We start from the raw sequence: 19,016 nt of genomic DNA, 5'->3' as shown, positions 1-19,016 counted from the left end.
CCGATACAGTCATATGAGTCGCGCCTTATTTTTTGAGAACGATTCACCCGTAAGAAGCTCAAGTCCAAAGCCGTTTTACCAAATACATGGAGAGCGTCATTTTGTATTCGACGAAATATTTGCCCCAGATTGTTCCACCCCGCTCTCTTCCGCAGACGTACTGGAGGATTTTGGACGGGCCAGGCGTGATGGGGGAAAAGAAAATGATAGTTCAATTCCTGTAGGAGGAGGAAAATTGGGGGATTTCGAAATTACCGCCCTAGCTGGAGCTATGGCGGGATTTCTTGCCGGTGTTACGGTCTGTCCCCTCGACGTAGCCAAGACTAGATTACAAGCGCAGGGGTTACGTCCGGCGTCCATCAAGTATTACAATGGCATAGTTGGGACACTGAGCACAATTGTACGGGACGAAGGCGTGCGTGGCTTATACAAGGGTCTCGTGCCAATAGTCATGGGCTATTTTCCCACATGGATGATATACTTCACTGTCTATGAGAAGAGTAAAAAACGCTACCCACAGATATTTGGCTCTTCCGATTTTTTCTCGCATTCATTGTCGGCACTTACGGCCGGCTCCATTTCCACCATTTTGACAAACCCGGTCTGGGTGGTCAAGACTAGACTCATGCTACAGACGCATGTAGACAAGAACTCGACGAATTACAGAGGCACGTTTGATGCTTTCTATAGAATATACACCACAGAAGGTTTCAAGACTTTCTACGCGGGGCTACTACCATCGCTATTTGGGTTGCTTCACGTAGCCATTCATTTCCCTATCTATGAGAAGCTCAAAGTATGGCTCCGCTGCTCACCGTCCTTCATTGATTCCGAAGACCATAAACTAGACATTTTTCGTCTTATCACCGCATCTAGCGTATCCAAAATGGTCGCTAGCACACTTACGTACCCGCATGAAATTCTTCGCACGCGGATGCAGCTGAAAGCACCCCCGATAGACAGGAAGAGCACTTCACAAGTAGCCACACATCATGCCCTCATACGGCTTGTTTACCTCACCTACACGAAGGAGGGATTGAGAGGCTTCTACTCGGGCTTCACCACGAATCTCGTCAGAACTGTACCCGCCTCTGCGATAACTTTGGTATCTTTTGAGTATTTCAGAAGATATCTGACCTCAATCAACGATAGTTTCGCACTATAACATATACTATTTATTCCTCATGCATGTGAACAGCCTCACTTCATTGTAGACTGATTCAGCTTGATTTTGTTAATGGATGAACTCATGCTGACGCACTTACGACGATAATGTTGATCTTAAGGGCCTCTTTTAGATTATATATTACATGTGTAGAAGAGGGATAACCTTAGTCAAACTTTCAAAGATTCACAAAACCAGGTAAGCAAGGGAAGCGATGCATATATTTGGCTGGACTCTGGGTGCGCTGTTCTTTTCTCGATACGGTCTGGCTCAAGGACCTGATGCTCTCAAGCAAGATATCGATGAGATGAAGTTTCCTGAGCCCATAAATGCCGCCGAATTTGACGAGAAGATACCGCAACATCTTCACTTAGTGGAGTTTTACAGCCCTTACTGTCACCATTGCAAAACACTAGCACCAATTTGGGAAAAAGCTTGGAGAGACTTTCATATAGAAGGAACTCAGTTGAACATCTCCTTGGTTCAAGTTAATTGTGTAGAAAGTGCCGATTTGTGTGCAAGAGAAAAGATTAGTGCGTATCCCGCTATAAAACTGTATGGCCCAGGAGGTTTCATCAAGGACTATCCTGAAATTAAAAGAAGTGCTGAACATTTTATCAAGTTTGCTCGTCAGGAAGCGCAAAATGTCGATAATCTAGAAACGTCGCTTCTGACTAGTCAAAGCAAAGAGCTCGAAGGAGCCTCACTTTTGAAGCTCATATCGGGCAAGGCCGACGTTCCTCATATAGTGTCTTTTTGGCCCTCTAAAGGTTTAACATCGGTGGACGACAGCTCAATCGAATTCGAAAATTGCGATCAATGCCATGGCTTCCAGAAAACCTGGACCGCGCTTTCTGCCAAACTTTTGGCTGAAGACATTGTTTCAGCCCATGTTAATTGCGAGTCTGAGCGTAACATATGTGAAGAGCTAGATTTCAGTGATCTGATTGACATTAAAAATCACAGAGCCGACCGAGTGCCACGAGTCATTCTAATTGTTCCTCAAAAAAAAACCAGCGCTTTGTATTACTACACTAAACAAGATTACGGCTTAGGTGCGCTAGAGGATTTCGCGTTGCGGACAAGCGCAAACGCCCAAGTGCAGGAAATTAGTGGAAAGGCCCTGCGAAAACTGATCTCAACACCTATTGAGCTCAGAAAGGGCCTAAGTCAGTCGGATGAAAGCATACACATTGTTTTCAACTACGATTCTGAAACCGCGGTACCTGAAGATTTTGACGTCTTGGAGCATCTCGTGGAGCCTGTTTCGAACATCCCAAATGCATACCTTCACAAGAGCACTGACGACCTCAAGTCTCTTTCACACTCTTTGTTCCTCGATATGTACAAAAAGATAAACCTGCCAATGGGGGACCGCGAACTGTCACCCAATGAGGAGTACTTTACAATGAAATCAGTTACTCAGCTACCTACTTTCTTCATTTTCAAACAAGGCAGCTTGATCTCCCATGTGCTCAACGGTTACTCTACTACTGAGATGCGAAAACTGGACCTCATTTTGAATTGGTTTGACCAAAACCGTGCACCACTTCTCAGCCAACTGACGCCTGATACATACAAGCAGGTGCTCAATTATTACCCAGAGATCTATAATTTTATGGCAATTCAGGTCATTGACACTTCAAGCAATGCACAACTGTCAAAAAGTTCAAAGTTCTTGGAGAATTTCAAAATGAGCGCGCTCGAATACGAATCTGACCGCATAAACTATCTTTTCAACAAGGTGAAGGAAGGAAGGGCTACAAAGGAAGAAGCTGTTGAATCATTAAAATCAAAACAAGCACCTTCCTCTGACATCATTACAAAAATGCGGCACGAGATTGCTCATAATGATAAGCAGCGCGTCCAATTCACTTTCTTGGATCTGGCCTTGCACGGTGATCTCTTGAAGCAAGCCGGACTGAAGTCGAGCGGGCACAGTCCAAAAAACGGTGATGTTCTCGTTCTAGACAAGACAAGCCTATCGTTTTTCGTTGAAAAGTCTCAGGACGGCGAAATTTTAACCACCGAGAAGTCCTCTGACTTGAAAAATACCCTTTCCGTGTTAGCTTTTGGGACAGTTGACGAAAAGCGCAGGATCATCAAAGAGAGCCTCAAAAATTCCGAAAACTTCTTACTCAATGCTCTTAGCCGTTCCCAGGAGAATCTCGGCATTTTGGGATACCTATTACTATTCGTGGTAATAGTTAGTCTCGCTAGGTTGTTACAACTCTACAGGAAACAATCTGTCAGACGCAAGTACCGTAACCGCAGAGATGTCACAGGAATCCTCGGGAAGCAAAAAAGCAAGGATTAGCAAGTGCAGCATTCGTAAACTCGGTTCATAGTCTCTTTCTCCTAAAGGACATTTGGTCTCAAAATATCCATATCCACATAAAGAATAAAAATACGATGAAAAATATCAATAGCCATGTTTTTAGTGGTACTCCCGACTTCTTTGCCATCTTCATCATGTCGCGGTAAGTAGCTTTTAGACGATTGCTGGTACCTTCAAATACCTCCCCTAATTTTTCCACAGTATCGTTACTGCCTCTTATTTCGTCACCCATTTTAAGCGACAGAGATTTAAGGGCGTTTATTCTCTCGCTCATCGCGCTGACATGACGTTCATTTTGATTCTCCAGATTTGATAGCGTCGATTGCGAGTAGTCTAAATTACCGCCTTTATCGTATGGGGAGCTTGGCCTGCTGGATTTATCATCAAATTTGGTATCGAAGAGCTGCGTGCGGCTGCCATTTTCTCGTTGATGCAAATTATTATCCTGATTTCTAGAATGCAGTTAGTATACAAACAGAATTGGTCTCCACTTCGTGCTAGGTTCTGTGACAACAAACTTACAAGTAACTCATCAAAGTGCTGATATTAGTAGCTGATACCTGTTTTCCAGGGTTTCCAGGTTCAAGTTTAAACGAATGTGTGAAGCTGGGCCATATTCACTTTTGATTAAGGTAAATATAATGATACTCAGAACAATCTCGAATCCTTCTCGACGAAAAATACATTTTACTCATCACCTCTAACTTAGGTTAGCTTAGTTAGAACAGAATCCAGGTTTAAAGTTGTAACAACAGCATCATGAATGTCGAGAACACAGACCCTCCTTCTTCCTTGCGGAATGTCAAGCATATTCTTCTCATCCTATCAGGAAAGGGCGGTGTAGGAAAGAGTTCAGTAACTACGCAAATTGCGCTAGCCTTGGCCGGTTTGGGGAATAAAGTAGGTGTGCTTGATATCGATCTGACGGGTCCGTCGATACCGCGTATGTTTGGTCTGGAAGGCCAATCGATTTTCCAATCCAATGAGGGGTGGATGCCAGTTTCTAAATATGAAGAGGGCACTGGAGCTCTTAAAGTGATTTCTTTAGGGTTTTTGTTGAACAACAGGGGGAGCAGCGTTGTATGGAGAGGACCGAAAAAAACCGCAATGATAAAGCAGTTTATCAAGGACGTGGTTTGGGGAGAATTGGACTACCTTTTGATAGACACTCCACCCGGAACTTCAGATGAGCACATCTCCATAGCAGAGGAGCTACGTTGGGCCATCCCAGACGGAGCTATTATTGTCACTACGCCCCAAACTGTAGCTACGGCCGATGTAAGGAAAGAGATCAACTTTTGCCGAAAAGTAAATTTTGACATCCTTGGGATAGTTGAAAACATGTCGGGGTTTGTGTGCCCACATTGCGCCGAATGCACTTACATTTTTTCTAACGGTGGAGGTCAAAAGCTAAGTGAAGAATTTGAGATTCCATACCTTGGAAATGTTCCTATCGATCCGACTTTTGTTGAGCTTATAGAAAATCAGAAATCTGAAGAAACAAATCTAGTTGCACTGTATCGCAGTCAATCTCTGTTCCCAATATTCAAAGATATCATTTCGTCCATCCAGGGCCAAAACGTACCGTCCAGGATAAACAGGTGAGCCAGGTAATGAGAATTTGATTTTCATCTCCTTATGCTTAAATCATCATACAATCTCTGACGTGTCACTTTCACTCGTATTGCTTGTTATGGGGTTGGACCGAGTCGCTTGATGAAAAGTGGTACTTGCCGATGCTGCAGAAGATTTTGAACGAAAAAGCCCAGATATGAGACTAGGAGGGGGTATTTCCGACTTCAAGGCGTTTCTCAGAGTTGATGACTGTCGTGACTCGCCAAATGCGAATCCGAGTTGCTCGGATTCTTTGGGCGGTGAATTTGCTGAGATAGAATCCGCGTGAGTTCTGCCGTTATTATTGTCATCCTCGCTTTTCGGTCGCACTGTGCTATCAGCCTTTTGAGACTCAGGATTTTCTGAGGAGGTGACGGATGCAAATCTGCTTTCAAGCAGTTCGTGAAGCAGTGGATAATGTCGCTTATTGAAAGACAGTTCATTCAGAAGTCTGTGTTTCACGGGAAGTTCGCTCTCTTTCTTCGCAACTTTATGTAAAACAAGCTCGACTTGCTCTTGTAGCAGCACTTGTGTATTTTCAAGCTCTGAAATCATGCCGATGCATTCCCGTTGCTCTGCCTCAGCTGTTCTTTCTCGCCTCTCGCGTATGCGCTCAACTTTCTTATAATGGTGATTAAGGCGACCTACTGAAGATTTCAGTTGAAGCTCGATTTGACTGGTTTGAGCTCTTTCGAGAGAGATATCTTTCTCGACAAGGGTGTCGATTCTCACAATATCAGCTCTGACTTGATTGAATTCTGCCTGAACTTCGCGAAATGTGGCCTCGTGGGTTAGCTGCTTCGATGGGGTCAACTCGGGAAGCTGCTTGATAGCATGAAAGAACTCAGAGCTCTTGATTGTGCGGAATTCATGTGTTCTTCGCTTATCAACCGGACCGACCTTGCCGTGAATCCTAGCACCGTTGTTCATAGCAATCAGGGAGACTCTGAATCCATACGCGCCTTGCTATATTAACGATAAGTCTCACAACTTTGGTACTTACAAAGAAGCTCGGAATAAAAAATCTATTGGCAGCGTTCTGTAATTGTTTGAGTGTGATTTTGTTTGTTTGGACATCATCTCGCTTGGAATAGGTTAATTTGAGAATCATTAATACTATCTAACTTACATAAGTTCAGAATAGCTATATCCTCGACATAAGAAAAGACTAAGGGGATTGGTACTAACGCGATCTGTGCATATGGAGAACGCCCAAGTGCACATTAGGGTAGATTAAAGTCGCGCTTTTAATTTCTCAATTTTACTCATCTTCACCTTGAATTGAAGACACCTACTACTGAGGAAACTGACTTCAGTCTGATCAGTCGAATATGATGTCAGTGTTCACCGTTTACTTATCACATGAGGTTTACTACTGATAGATAGATGCCGAGTTTTTTTGCTAGCCGGCTCCAATCGTGTCACGACCTTTTCTTGTACCAACTAAAACTGACGTTAAAATGAAATGACGCGTAGTATCACAGTTTGAGTAGAAGTGAAGGTGCTGTGCTATCAATTTTACGAACAGCCGATAGATGATGGATGGCACCACCAACTGGCGCCAATTTCGCGTATTTAGAATGCTGCCTTTTCGTGTATAATCTCTTTTAGGTTGACCCAGTATTCTAGATTCTCGTGAGCGCCAAACAAGGCCCCAATCGAAACCTGCGGGTCTCTGGAAGACACCCAGTTATGCATTCAGCTACGATAGTACGGGCAGTGAAAAGAGATCTATCAAATCCTTCAATTTTGCTGCCGATATGTTTTCGAGTTCTTCTTCTTAAGGTGGATTCATTTTAATATTAATTGAGATAGTTGAACCTAGTAGAATGCCTCTCGGGCGCTGTTTAAGTAAAAGGAAAACGATCAGCACATAGAGGAGATGGAACAGCGCTCCAATGGTAAGTAATCAGATGATTTCTGTTTGAAATGCCGATCGAATCTTTACTAACATCGTACAGTCCTACAGTTGAAATACAATGAGTACAAACAGATTATGGAGGATCTGCAGTCTAAAATCATTGAGCTGGGAAATGACAAAGACGAACATAATGTGGTCCTTTCAACGCTAGTAGGTACAGATTTGGAACGTAAATGTTACAGAATGATCGGTGGAGCTCTAGTGGAAACTGACGTTGGTTCTACCATCCCAGTCCTGGAAACTAAAGAGAAACACCTCACCGGCACAATATCTACAATGAAAGCAGATTTGGTAAAAACGGCGGAGGAGTTTGAGAAATGGAAGAAAGATAACAAGATTCAGGTAGTGAGACAGTAACGGCGAGTTTCGAATTCAAATGAAGATTTGTACCGTGTTCATCTATATGTTTATAGCCAGCTAGTTTTAATTTGTCTTCTTCTCAATGGGAACATTAGCACTCTTCTTGACTCCCACAAAAAGTGCCACAAAGATTACCCACGTAAAGATGACCGAGTATATAGCAGTGAGGTAAACCCAGGAATTGGTTATAACCCAACTTCTTGGATACTCATCATTTGCTAGATGACGGATGGCTTTCACATCTTTATCTGTAAAAAAAGATAGCCCGCTCCTTTTGTAATCCACAACAAAAGTGAATATTCCGTGGTGATCCGGAAGATTAAACTTGCTTGTTGTGTATGTTTGAAACGTAAAAGACGAGTCCCCAATAGGAGTCAAGGTGATGCGGTAGTACGGATCCACCATTCTAAGCTCAAATTGAATGTCATCAGCAACAAAAGGAACCCATTTCTCACCTTCCCATTCTCTCAAGCTGATATTATAAACGACTTCGTCTTTGATCTTGTAAGGGACATCTGAATAATCAAGACCATTAGAATGAGCATGGTTAGAGCACACAACTTCTACTACCGACTTTTCTTTGAAAGTCCACTTTGTCAATTCTTGAACAAAGTGTTTATTAGAATCAGAATTTTTATCGCTGAAAAGATCCACACTACCCACCCAGGACAAACGAGTGTTTTTCAAGGTCTGAAAAGACGCCGCCAGATATCCCTGGGACCCGATAGTCCACTTTCCACCCTGTTTCTGACCGTCTTCGGAATACGACGTCCTTGGAGCTTGCAGCACAGGAATGATCAAGTCCGAGTCGCCAAGCAGAGCAGCGGAACCTTGGTAGACAATCTCTCCATCATTTTTGGGGACCACATGCTCGTTGAGAACTTTGGATGCCGGTAAATGCAAAACCAGCTCGCTATTGTCTTGGAAATAGTCCCTTAATTGATAGTTTTTCGGACTGGGAAAAATGCCAAGCTGATTCAAGAAAACACGCACATTGTCAGCCACTCCATCGGGCGTTGTGATGGCCATAATTTCACCTCCTTCATTATAGAAGTTGAGAAGCTTTTCAGCAGATAATTGCTTGTTGAAATGTCTTGATTTGATTGGGAAAACTATTAAGTTGTCATAACGTCTAGCCTCTCCATCGAAAAGCTCGACAGGAGTAGAATCGTTGGTCACAGGCGCGTAGTCCAGCTCGAATGAGCGCTCCTTCAGGCTGCCCAAGAACACGCTGTAGTCATCCAAATATATCAACCTTTGGTCGAAAATTACCAATGATCTTGACCCAGAAGACGACTTCGCTTGAGTAAAAGCTATCAACTGAACTAGCGCGATTAACAATCCAAGCATAGTACGAAAATGAGTTAGTGTTACCGCGCACCAGCCGTGAATTGTATTATGTTTTTACGGTAGTACGTGTGCATAAAAATTTTGTTATTTAAATTCGTAACACTTTTGAAAAAGAATAGGGTACGGTCAATTCAGCTAAACAAAATAGAATCAGAGCCACCAACAATGTCCGCAGATCAGCATACTTCAAATATTGAAAGCCTTGAAAATACGTCAGATTTTTTAGACACTTTCAAACAGTTGCAGGAAGGTGAGAAGACGGCAGAAAAACTTGAAAAGATGCTTGATCAGCTGGAAGGAAAGCTAGATGACCTTCTTTCGCAAACCCAGGATGTTTCTAATGGTGGTGAGAAATCGAATGGCAAGATAGATTCCATGAGCGATGAATGATTACTGTTACAACTTTATATAGGTTGGGCCTCTAGTCAGCTTCCCTTCGAACAAACCGAGCTTCTTCATTATTTTCCAGGAAAGGGTTCGCAGTCCTTCGTGGATTGATCTTATACTTGGTCGGATCTACGTCGAGTGAAACTTTGGCCTGCTTTGAGCTGCCAATCCACCACTTTCTTGTCGCGGAACTTGGTGGTGGCAATTTTCGACCTCGCCTAATTTCGGGACCAACGGGATCTTCACTCTCAGATTTCTCCATAATGAGATCGCTGCTATTAAGCACAGCGAATCGTTCCTCTTCAGTCAAATCAGAAAGCTGCTCTGTGAGCCTTCCATAAATTTCGGCCGTCAGCTTAGCCTTTAAGTTCTCATCCACAACTGTGACCAACGAAGTGAAAGTGGCGTAGACCGGTCTGTGGTCAGAAAAAATAATGTTTTCTGCTGATCCGTACGCGAGTTGTTTCAATGATTCGCCACGACTCAGAATACGGTCGGTCCAAGCTGGAATTCTAAGTTTCTCACTTGTATCATACGTTTTGGTGCCAGGATCGAATTTATACGTCGGCGGAAATGTTATTTCCATTTCATTGTAGTACGGAAACGCTTCCCCTGCGATCATTTGTTGATTCAATTGATCTTTTTCAAAAAGTCTCCCAAAATCCGCCGCTTGTACGCATTTGCGGACTTCATCATTCGGCAGAGAGATTCTATAGTTGAAGTCCCCCATCCATATGATCGCATCGTGATCTTTAATAGAAATGTCTCCCGCAAATCTAATATTTTTAACAATAGTTTTGAAATCATGATGTCGCTGCTCGACATTTTCCAATCCGGCAGCGAGATGTGAAACAAGTATGCAGAATTTTGTGGTGGAATAGGTGAATCGCACAGCAACCCCTCCCTTGTTGGATGACATTCCACCAAAACCCGTTTTTTTAACGTCACCCTCTAAATGCTTTACTTTCTTCTGTTCTGTTTCACTGATGAATAGAAGCATTAGAACGCCACCTAGCTGCCCCCCCCAAGCATGGATGTACCTTTTCGATCCTACGTCATTCAGAGTTTCTAAAACTTTGCGCTCCCAGAATTGCTTGGGATACGGATCTATCGCAAGCATTTGACCTGGACTCAGTTCAACAACTTCTTCGAAGCCGAGAACGTAAAAATCGGCCAGCTGATCAAAAGCTGTGCCATCTGGAAAAAGCCATTCACTTATGTCATCCACTTGGGTTTTACCGTTGACATTGAATGTACCAGTAAAAATATTAATGCTCTTCTGATAAGTATACTCTTTTTTAATCTTGCGCATGAACTTCGTTATGTGAACATGAAGTGGGTCGTAAAGGTTCACTCGAGAAGTTGTGCTAAAAAGCTTCCAGTGAACCCGCTTGTATTTGTTGAGATTCTTTAGGTTTTCATTGAATAATCTATTCAACCAAAAGTTATTGTCCGCCCAAAGTTTGTCGTGAGCGCTTTCGAAGGCGCCTGATAGCTCTACTTCGGAAAGCTCGCCGATGGTCAATTCAATGACCTCTTTACTGACGCACTTTTCAACAGCATTTGGCCTCTCTACAGAATCAAAAGCGCTGATACGCAAACAGCCTGTTTGCTTACCCACGTATATCCCTCTGCTGTTGTCGTAAACAAAAGCTCCGAACTCATAAAGATCCTGCTTGAGCAAGTAGATCAGTTTATGTGTCTGCTTTGTTAAGAGATCCGATCCATAGTCAACGTTAATGATTCGAACACTCTTTTTGTCGGCGCATGTTCTATAGGCGTTACTCATGATCTGCTGAGACTCACTTTTGGGTTTGGTGAGATTAAGCACACTGATCACACCATATTTGGAAGCGAGCATGTCAAAGTGTTTGTCGAAAGATGCCTGAAAATATGCTGGGTCCTCTACTAACTTCACTTTTTTGCCATGAAGAATCTGTCCCTCCGTAACCTCAAGGTTGAGAGGAACGTTTCCCCGCGTTTGAACGTAAGCTAGAATGTACTGTGATGAACAGAAAATAACTTCAGTTTCAATGAAACTAGAGACATGCCCTTCTCTGTCGATACCCTCCAAATCAAAGATATTTTCTTTGTTTTCCGTGGAAATTCTTGATATAATGGTGAGAGTCGATAAAGATGTGGAATTGTCAGAGGTAATAGTCGTCTTGCAGAATCCTCTCATGACGAATGTGAGAAATAAGGCACCATCAAACAGTGACCTTTCTGAGGCTGTAACCCTACCCCTCAATTGTACCACCTCATTAATCATGTTGCAGTTCCAAATATAATTATGATCCTGATTATCAATTGCATAGTCTAAGCCATTCGTTAAGCCGCGCTCCTGAAGGGTGTTCGATAGATCAAAATCTCTTGAGTAGTAAAATGTTCCATCGCTAAATAACTTCATTAAGTCTGTACATGGATGCTCACTTGATGGCCTTTCTAGCTGTTCGTTGCTATTGTTCAAACAGTAGTCAAATGTGTCACCATTGAGGCAGAAGAACTCGACATTCAGGATCTGATAGATTGACTCTATATCTTGCCGTTCCTGACCGCTGGTGATTCTCCATCTTGGATATGCCACCTTTTGAATATTTGTTATGAGACCAACGAATAAGTAGTTGTTCACACACACCAAACCAAGTAGCCCATTGAACATGCGTCCTTTGACCTCTGTGAAGTTATGTTCGCTCAAGGCATCAATTGGAAGGGAAACAACTACAGTTGTGGGTTGTGTGTACTTTCCATCTGGCGCGGTATTCGAAGCTCTAGACTTTTCGAAAACCAAAAGGTAGCCATTGGATAGGAGCGCCAATGATCTAGGCTCTTTTCGAATGAAAAGCTTCATTGTTTTTTAACTCGAATGTATGTTTTGCTCATTATGGTGTGTAGTTCATATTATATTGTCTTTACAATAATATTTACACTCTTAGATCGAATATTTGAACTGCCATTTCACGCTACATTCATGCGCTCCACGGATCAAAACTTCAAAGAATTGTGCTATTGGTGCAGAATAGGTGATGTTGAGAATGTTGACAGGTTGATATCAACAGGAGTTAACTTGAATGATAACGATGAATTCAACAATTCCCCGCTATTTCTTGCTAGCTTATGCGGGCATGAGGATCTCGTCACTTTGCTTCTGAAGCGGGGTGCCATTTGCGATAGAGATAGACACGAAGGCGCCCGTTGTATATATGGTGCTTTGACTGACTCTATTCGGAACATTCTTTTGAAATACGATATATCGAAAGCTGTAGATTTGAAGCAGCCCTTTGCTGCCCACCTATCCTCACAACTCAATGATCGCGGCATCAAGAGTCACGACCTTATACTACAAGATCGAGCTGGGCAAAAAGTCAAACTACACCGGTTCCTTTTACTCGCAAGGAGTTCCCACTTTGCAAGTCAACTTCAATCCATGGGGGACGATCACATAGCTTTGGATTTACCTGAAGACGTCCCTCCGGTAGGCTTAGACGTTATATCGAAATACCTGTATCTGGTCCCGCTTTTGCATGGCATAAGTCGCAAGGATTCTCTGGCGGTTGGAAGATTCTGCAAGTTGCTGGGTTTCGACGGACTTGCAGAGTTTTTGGAGAAGGCGAGCGACCTGCAGGATCAGGTTGAGATATCTAAATTGATGACTGAATTCCAGCATCGTTTTACGGAGGAGGCGAGGAAACAAATGCAGGAATTTGCAGCAACAGTCGTACGAGAAAAGCGGCTTGTAAGTGTCACTAATGGAATACCTTTAGATGTTCTCCACAGCATGAAGGTTGGCCCTACTATGCCGGACGTTTTTCTTTTTGTTCGGAAAAGGGAGAGCTCCGAGGAAGGATTTATATACCCGTGCCACAGATCGATTTTGACACGATCAGAATACTTCAAAGTCATGTTCGCCTCATCTTTTGACGAGACGACGTTATATCGACAAACTCAAGAAGGAATTCTCGATCGGACGGTGAATTTTCCTGTGGTATCTTTCCCGATCTGTGATTGTCAGACTGCTGAATTGATTTTGTCCTACCTCTATTATGATCGAACCGATATTCCTTGGCAGAGCGCCATTAATGTACTTCGTGCGTCAGATGCTCTACTCATTGACAGGCTGAAAACCATGACTGCTGTCGCGATAACTCAATCTTCTGAGTTCCTTGAGATGCACACAGTTTTCGACGTCCTGGATGTCGCTTGGGAGTTCCGTCTTGAGAGGTTAGAACATCATGTTGCCAAAACAATCGCAGACAACATCCCATTTTATGTGACACAGCCCTCAATGAGGGAAGCTATTTTACGCAGCTCTTCAATGCTGCAAACAAGAGAAGAGACGGATACTATTGAACTCGTTGATGACATACGGTATTACCTTTTGAAAAAGTACAATATCGACGTTGAAGACTTGGATGAAATAAATTGGGACGAGAACGATGGAGAAGAATCAATAACACGAAAGGATATCTTTACGTATAAAAGTGATTTTCAAAGATTAGAAAATCTGCTACAAGACATGAATGTCAACGTCTAGCGCCGTTTTTTGAGCAGTAAATAAATTGGTAACAATGAACACATCCTTTTTACATGTAGGCGTGAAATCTCAATTGGAATGCTTTGATTGGTGATTTTCTGGGAGCCACGACGAATCAAATTTTTTAATTCTAGCGGCCGCTAATTCTTTACCCTTCTTGCTGTTAATACGAGCATTACTGCCATCTCGAGGTTTAACAAAAGTAAAATAGGAAAATCCTGCGATAAGTGTTGCCAAAATGAGTTGAATGAACATAAACTGGGGGTTGAAGAACGACATTGTTGGCGGTAAAATTCTCAAGAGACTAGGATTTGCCACTACTCTCATAGTCTCTTGATCCTTTTCTACGTAAATTTCTGGGGAGAGGGCATAGTCGCCCTCTTTTAGAATGAGATTAATGATCTGCTGAAATTCGGTGGTTTCATTAACCGCGATTGGAATTGGTCCAAGGGCAGCAGCACTTACGTTGGCAGCAATTTCATTAGTAGTAATATCGTAAATGGCACCGCCAACTGCGACAATGGAGACATTACCACTTTCTCTGTTTGAAAATGAGTAACGCAAAGTAACATTATCACCATCATCGAATTCCAAGAATGAGGCTGTTCCACCGGGCCCTTTCTCAAGTGTCTCGTAGACTATTTCGTAGTTCGCACGTTGAGGTACATCTACTTCAGCTGCGCTGTCCTGAGCTACTTCTGACGCATCATCACTTCCTAACACATGCAATGTCTTCAATGCGATAGTCAAGCCAAGTTGTAGATAGCCAAGCTTCATTATGGAGTCTCTGCGGTGTCTTCGTGAGAGTTTTCAGCGCTTCTTACAATAAAAAGTCGGAGATGAATGTTTACCGTGCCGTGATTTTTTCTCAATGTGTCCCGAATAATCATTTAATTAGCATAACGTGAAGAACGTGAGATGTGTCTCGTGGTTGCAAGAAAGTACATTGGGAAAACCCTTCCATGAACATACGGGTTAGTGGCTAAAAAGTATATCATGTGATTATTTTTTTATATTTTTTTGTTTTAAAATTTACAAAACAATGCTTGTTATAAAAATAAAAACTATTTGTTTTATAATTTGTGTTTTTGTTAAAACATTAGATTTCCGAAACTAAATAATATTTTTGTAAGCAAGACAGTTACCTGATTAAAAATTGTTTTTAAATTATTTAGTATTTTTCTCTTCATTAAAGTACTGCACGATAAAGAATTAATTGAGTGCCACTCAAAAAAGTGTTTAACTTAGTCGCCGGGAGTAACACTGAATTAGAATGTAGAGATTGTTGCGGCAGCAAGAAAACGACTCTCATTATCTCGAGCACTATTCAGAAATATTTCCAGGGGCTGAGATTCAAGCCTATCCCTGAAGCTGTGAAACGTTTTGAAAAGATGCTTTAAACCTCATCAGCTTCAAAGCCATAGGATAAAAATAATTGAGGGAAGGCTCTGACACATATATCAATTAGCGCCCTCTCAAAAAACGACTGTTATTTCCTCGCCACCCAGGTACGTTGTTCCTTTTCTTTAACACATCGATTGTACGATCATCGATCGTGGATTTATTTAGCGCAAGAGAACGATCTGCAGATTCCACATTGTCGAACTCAATATAGGCGTAGCACTTAAGCTTTCCAACTGACTTTCTACTGAATATGGTGATACGGTTGATCGTGCCAAAACGCTGAAATTTCTCCTCTAGTACAGACGCATTCGTATCAGTTGAAATATTTCGAAGAAATATAGAACATGAGTCAACTTCATTGCCCAGCAGATTATCCCCTCCTTTGTCATGCTCTCTTGGAACAGAGGCTTTTCTTTCTCGGTTTGAGAGCGACGAGCTCAGTCGTCTCACCTGTACAGGGTGTTTACTCCATGATTCCAACTCTTCCAATAATTCCGCTTTTGTCTCGCTAGCAGCGTTATTCATGAAAGTGATGCACCTGTAGGTTGTGAACTGGCGAGCATGCTATCTGTAGTACCGTGCTATATGAATATACGATCTTATTTCGTCCCTCACTTTACGCATCTATAACTGACACGTGATAATAGCTTCTACGACCACTTAAAAAATTTATGAAGGCGATGAGCTCGGCTTGGTTGTTCACGTACAGACAAGCTGAAGCAGCATCGACAATAGATCGTTCTAACGAAGCAAGTACCAAACCCCTCTTAAGACGTCACGATGGCTTCCGTTCGGAAGAGAAAGATGGCAAGGTCCTCCATTAAGAAAACCTCGAGGAAACACAAAGATCGTCAAAGAAAGATCAACATATCTGGTAACCCAATCATTGCTAAGAATTGGGACTATTCTCTCACCCTTGCTCAAAACTATGAGATACTGGGTTTAAGATCTAAGCTTCAAACTCCAGCAGGCGGTCAAGAAGCGAAACTTGGTACATCGGTCATGAAGGAGCCGCTCTCTACACCGTCCTTTTTAGATGATGACGAGGATGAGTTTGGCCCTGAGGAAAAGGCGCCGCCCACTGAGCAAAATGTTACCTCTGAACCCGAGGAAGAGGACATTCCCGAAGGTGAAGCTCGCATAATACGCGATTCGGACGGTAATGTCGTAAAAGTCGTGTACGGAAGAAAACAGAGCAATGCAGGCTCTGGTGATGTCGATGAGGCTGGTGATGAAGAATCTACAGTTAAGACGGAGACAGTCAAAGAGCTAGAAGATTATGCTTCGCGACCTGCTATCAAAAGTGCCCGCAAGCCCAGCGGAAGGGAAGAGGCTTGGTTAAAGGCGCTCAGTCAGAAGCATGGAGATAATTTCCGTGCAATGTTCATGGATAGAAAACTCAATGTAAATCAACAATCGGAGGGTGATATTAAGAAAAGAATCATAAAGTGGAGAGCAGCTAACAGCACAGCATGAAGCACGCCACATCATCCTCGCGATTGACTGGTGAACTTGCCCACGACCCTGTAAATTAGAAAGTTCGCCCAGAGCCTTGATAGTCAACTGATTGATATATATAACACATATATAAATAGCATTTCTAGTTTGGTTCCACGAAAGCCCTGTAAGTGGTGAATTCATTATCTGCCGCAATCAACTCCACCTCGGTGTGAGGGGCGATAAAGAAGACGAATCCCGCCTCAGCTGGAAGTTTCGTGTCCCCGTGCTGAATAAAACCTGAACCCTTCGTAGTAATAACAATGCTAGGGCCGTTCAGCCCCTCGAATCTCCTTGCACCAAGGCCATTTTTGAAAGTTGTTTCTAACACTGCAAATTCTTCGATTGGAGGATTGTAAAGGATCGTCTTACCGTCTCCTGAAGATCTTGGGAAATCTTCCAATTTCATCTTTTGATCTTCGACTGAATCGTAGGTGTAAGTGAGCATCTCTACAAGGTTGGAAACGTCCTTAAACTTTGGAGTAAAACCTGCCCTAACTACATTGTCAGACGCCGCCATACATTCAATGATATCACCGCTGATGTAAGCATGAGGATCTTTGGCTCTCAAAAAGATGGCTTCACCAGCATTCAAACGGCAATGATTCAAAAGTAACCCGCCGCAGAACAACCCAACATCATCTGGGAACTGCTTGTTGAGTCTGATTAGAAGGCCGGGCAAATCTTCCTTATTGAAATCAGCTGGGGAGTTGTGCGCCCTTTCTATCAAAGCTCTGGCGTTAGTTATGATAGTCTCTTCGCTGGCAGTCATAACCTTGTTGAACACACTCTGAAGAAGTGCTTTGTTCTCGACATCTTCTGGAGAGTTTTCTTTTGGACATTTATTGTAGTTCTTGATAAACTTTTCGCTAACATCTTCGCCCACAACATTTCTGAACTCCGGAATTTTTTCTAGCTCATCTGCTATCTCGGCCAATGGCTTGAAGCCACAGAATCCCTCAAAATCTGTGACTGCAATTGCCATCTCTGGCTTGTGGTTGTCATCAGGATAGTTTTGAGGGTCGTTCAAGTGCAGCTTTCCGGCTAGAGCTTTGTCGGGATGAGCCTGAATTGACAAAACTTTTTCGATGGAAAGGACCTTGAAAAGAAAGGGCAGTTCTTTAGTGGAACCAAACTTTTGGACGTTTTCTGCCCCTAGCATTTTGGCGGGGTCTGCTGCAATAAGATCACACAGGCTCTTCTTCGAGTCGCGGTTCAAAGATGGTACCTTGTGATGAGTTCCCATCCATAGTTCGGCATAGGGCTTAGATTCCTCAATCTCGATGCTTGGATCAGAGTGCGAGGCAAATTGGGCCACCGCAGAAGTGGAACCTACCTTTCCCCAATCATATTGCTGAAATCCTGTGAACAAACGCACAGACTGTTAGTAAACGAGTTTTATGTACATTGTCTTTCTCAGCTTACTTACCAGCATCTAATCTGAAGAGTTTGTCGCTCATGATGTTCGATTGTCTTTACAATTCGTTTACGCGTTTGAAGCGGGTTTGTTGTCGTTTCTGGTTTGTATTGTTCATAAACTGATTTTTTTGTTAATTTGACTTCAACCACCTCTGATCACCGTACACGTTAAGACTCGATGGTGAGAAGGCCAGGACAAGAGTTAGTCAATGGTGGAATACGATGATCGATTGAGATATCATGGATTACTCGAAGCTTTGGCGTGACACCAAGTCGGGAAACCGCTTGTCCAGGCTGGCCGAGATCCGCGGTGGTGAAAAAATAGTGATGGGAGGGATGTGTGTGGTGTCAGAGAAATGCAGGCTCGTTGGAAACGTCAACATGCAAAACGAGAAAACAGAAGCCATCTCGATGGGCTTGTTTTGCATTCTAGAAGAGCTCTGTCTCCTAGAGCCCCCTGAGGTTGCTTGTAAAGGAAAAGATCATGAAAGTGTGTTGAGTAAAATAGTTCTCCATAAGACACTTACCTTGGGGTCCTTCGTTCTCATAGGCCACAGCAGCGAGATTCGTTGCCGACGAATCGGTCGAAGGGTTATCGTGGGCTCTGGTTGTACTCTTTCTCCCGGTTGCGAATTAGGCGATGTGGTAATAGTCGAACCAAACGTGACAGTACCGAAATTGTGTAAAGTACCGCATTTCACGCGAGTGCAAAAGCACCCTGAGTTTAAGGGCAGTGTCCGCTTTATACCTCTGCCGGGCAGCCTTCGAAAATCTATTGAAAATTGGTGTAAAGAGGCATATTGGGGCATTCCTGTCGATTTGGGTGAAATATTGTCGGATCTGCAGCACAGCAGCTCGCCATGAAACCACGTTTAATCTACTTGATCGCTCCTAGTGTGCAGGATCATATTACCATCAGTATACAAAGGTCAAACAGAGTTCAAACGTTGTTTCCTTCACCCAAACAGTCAAACTAGTTTGCAGACCGCTTTAGTCGAGAAAATAGGCTCGTTTAGTTGCGGTATGACCC

General features: G+C 43.0%; 15 protein-coding genes across 15 annotated transcripts, besides 1 other annotated feature; 8 read left to right on the top strand and 7 right to left on the bottom strand.

Moving 5' to 3' along the window:
* Nucleotides 1-13: 13 nt before the first annotated feature.
* On the top strand, nucleotides 14-1,165 carry YIA6 (LALA0S01e09824g1_1; the record flags this gene model as incomplete). The annotated part of the gene is made up of 1 exon (XM_022774556.1): nucleotides 14-1,165. One exon carries the CDS (start codon nucleotides 14-16, stop codon nucleotides 1,163-1,165), a length of 1,152 nt encoding a protein of 383 aa, XP_022626641.1.
* A 214-nt stretch (nucleotides 1,166-1,379) lies between these two features.
* EPS1 (LALA0S01e09802g1_1) lies at nucleotides 1,380-3,482 on the top strand (the record flags this gene model as incomplete). Its single annotated transcript, XM_022774555.1, has 1 exon — nucleotides 1,380-3,482. The coding sequence occupies one exon, from the start codon at nucleotides 1,380-1,382 to the stop codon at nucleotides 3,480-3,482; it is 2,103 nt and encodes a 700-aa protein (XP_022626640.1).
* A 58-nt stretch (nucleotides 3,483-3,540) lies between these two features.
* On the bottom strand, nucleotides 3,541-4,036 carry BET1 (LALA0S01e09780g1_1; the record flags this gene model as incomplete). The annotated part of the gene is made up of 2 exons (XM_022774553.1): nucleotides 3,541-3,955; nucleotides 4,026-4,036. The coding sequence occupies 2 exons, from the start codon at nucleotides 4,034-4,036 to the stop codon at nucleotides 3,541-3,543; spliced, it is 426 nt and encodes a 141-aa protein (XP_022626639.1).
* Nucleotides 4,037-4,262: 226 nt separating this feature from the next.
* On the top strand, nucleotides 4,263-5,108 carry CFD1 (LALA0S01e09758g1_1; the record flags this gene model as incomplete). Its single annotated transcript, XM_022774552.1, has 1 exon — nucleotides 4,263-5,108. The coding sequence occupies one exon, from the start codon at nucleotides 4,263-4,265 to the stop codon at nucleotides 5,106-5,108; it is 846 nt and encodes a 281-aa protein (XP_022626638.1).
* Nucleotides 5,109-5,153: 45 nt separating this feature from the next.
* Nucleotides 5,154-6,047, bottom strand: VAB2 (LALA0S01e09736g1_1; the record flags this gene model as incomplete). Its single annotated transcript, XM_022774551.1, has 1 exon — nucleotides 5,154-6,047. The coding sequence occupies one exon, from the start codon at nucleotides 6,045-6,047 to the stop codon at nucleotides 5,154-5,156; it is 894 nt and encodes a 297-aa protein (XP_022626637.1).
* Nucleotides 6,048-6,999: 952 nt separating this feature from the next.
* Nucleotides 7,000-7,395, top strand: GIM4 (LALA0S01e09714g1_1; the record flags this gene model as incomplete). The annotated part of the gene is made up of 2 exons (XM_022774550.1): nucleotides 7,000-7,018; nucleotides 7,079-7,395. The coding sequence occupies 2 exons, from the start codon at nucleotides 7,000-7,002 to the stop codon at nucleotides 7,393-7,395; spliced, it is 336 nt and encodes a 111-aa protein (XP_022626636.1).
* Nucleotides 7,396-7,461: 66 nt separating this feature from the next.
* On the bottom strand, nucleotides 7,462-8,748 carry WBP1 (LALA0S01e09692g1_1; the record flags this gene model as incomplete). Its single annotated transcript, XM_022774549.1, has 1 exon — nucleotides 7,462-8,748. One exon carries the CDS (start codon nucleotides 8,746-8,748, stop codon nucleotides 7,462-7,464), a length of 1,287 nt encoding a protein of 428 aa, XP_022626635.1.
* A 165-nt stretch (nucleotides 8,749-8,913) lies between these two features.
* CMI7 (LALA0S01e09670g1_1) lies at nucleotides 8,914-9,138 on the top strand (the record flags this gene model as incomplete). The annotated part of the gene is made up of 1 exon (XM_022774548.1): nucleotides 8,914-9,138. One exon carries the CDS (start codon nucleotides 8,914-8,916, stop codon nucleotides 9,136-9,138), a length of 225 nt encoding a protein of 74 aa, XP_022626634.1.
* Nucleotides 9,139-9,169: 31 nt separating this feature from the next.
* On the bottom strand, nucleotides 9,170-11,983 carry INP51 (LALA0S01e09648g1_1; the record flags this gene model as incomplete). Its single annotated transcript, XM_022774547.1, has 1 exon — nucleotides 9,170-11,983. One exon carries the CDS (start codon nucleotides 11,981-11,983, stop codon nucleotides 9,170-9,172), a length of 2,814 nt encoding a protein of 937 aa, XP_022626633.1.
* Nucleotides 11,984-12,103: 120 nt separating this feature from the next.
* Nucleotides 12,104-13,666, top strand: LALA0_S01e09626g (LALA0S01e09626g1_1; the record flags this gene model as incomplete). Its single annotated transcript, XM_022774546.1, has 1 exon — nucleotides 12,104-13,666. One exon carries the CDS (start codon nucleotides 12,104-12,106, stop codon nucleotides 13,664-13,666), a length of 1,563 nt encoding a protein of 520 aa, XP_022626632.1.
* A 69-nt stretch (nucleotides 13,667-13,735) lies between these two features.
* IRC22 (LALA0S01e09604g1_1) lies at nucleotides 13,736-14,443 on the bottom strand (the record flags this gene model as incomplete). The annotated part of the gene is made up of 1 exon (XM_022774545.1): nucleotides 13,736-14,443. One exon carries the CDS (start codon nucleotides 14,441-14,443, stop codon nucleotides 13,736-13,738), a length of 708 nt encoding a protein of 235 aa, XP_022626631.1.
* A 320-nt stretch (nucleotides 14,444-14,763) lies between these two features.
* Nucleotides 14,764-14,887: a sequence feature (centromere).
* Nucleotides 14,888-15,130: 243 nt separating this feature from the next.
* SGN1 (LALA0S01e09560g1_1) lies at nucleotides 15,131-15,595 on the bottom strand (the record flags this gene model as incomplete). Its single annotated transcript, XM_022774544.1, has 1 exon — nucleotides 15,131-15,595. One exon carries the CDS (start codon nucleotides 15,593-15,595, stop codon nucleotides 15,131-15,133), a length of 465 nt encoding a protein of 154 aa, XP_022626630.1.
* Nucleotides 15,596-15,850: 255 nt separating this feature from the next.
* On the top strand, nucleotides 15,851-16,546 carry NOP16 (LALA0S01e09538g1_1; the record flags this gene model as incomplete). Its single annotated transcript, XM_022774542.1, has 1 exon — nucleotides 15,851-16,546. The coding sequence occupies one exon, from the start codon at nucleotides 15,851-15,853 to the stop codon at nucleotides 16,544-16,546; it is 696 nt and encodes a 231-aa protein (XP_022626629.1).
* Nucleotides 16,547-16,670: 124 nt separating this feature from the next.
* On the bottom strand, nucleotides 16,671-18,027 carry PMI40 (LALA0S01e09516g1_1; the record flags this gene model as incomplete). The annotated part of the gene is made up of 2 exons (XM_022774541.1): nucleotides 16,671-17,929; nucleotides 17,997-18,027. 2 exons carry the CDS (start codon nucleotides 18,025-18,027, stop codon nucleotides 16,671-16,673), a joined length of 1,290 nt encoding a protein of 429 aa, XP_022626628.1.
* Nucleotides 18,028-18,226: 199 nt separating this feature from the next.
* On the top strand, nucleotides 18,227-18,850 carry LALA0_S01e09494g (LALA0S01e09494g1_1; the record flags this gene model as incomplete). Its single annotated transcript, XM_022774540.1, has 1 exon — nucleotides 18,227-18,850. The coding sequence occupies one exon, from the start codon at nucleotides 18,227-18,229 to the stop codon at nucleotides 18,848-18,850; it is 624 nt and encodes a 207-aa protein (XP_022626627.1).
* Between the last annotated feature and the right edge of the window lie 166 nt (nucleotides 18,851-19,016).

Source organism: Lachancea lanzarotensis, scaffold LALA0S01 (assembly GCF_000938715.1).
Source record: "Lachancea lanzarotensis genome assembly LALA0, scaffold LALA0S01, whole genome shotgun sequence".
Lineage (NCBI taxonomy): Eukaryota > Fungi > Ascomycota > Saccharomycetes > Saccharomycetales > Saccharomycetaceae > Lachancea > Lachancea lanzarotensis.
The sequence above is the reverse complement of the archived record's forward strand: the minus strand, read 5'-3'. Positions and strand labels throughout refer to the sequence as shown.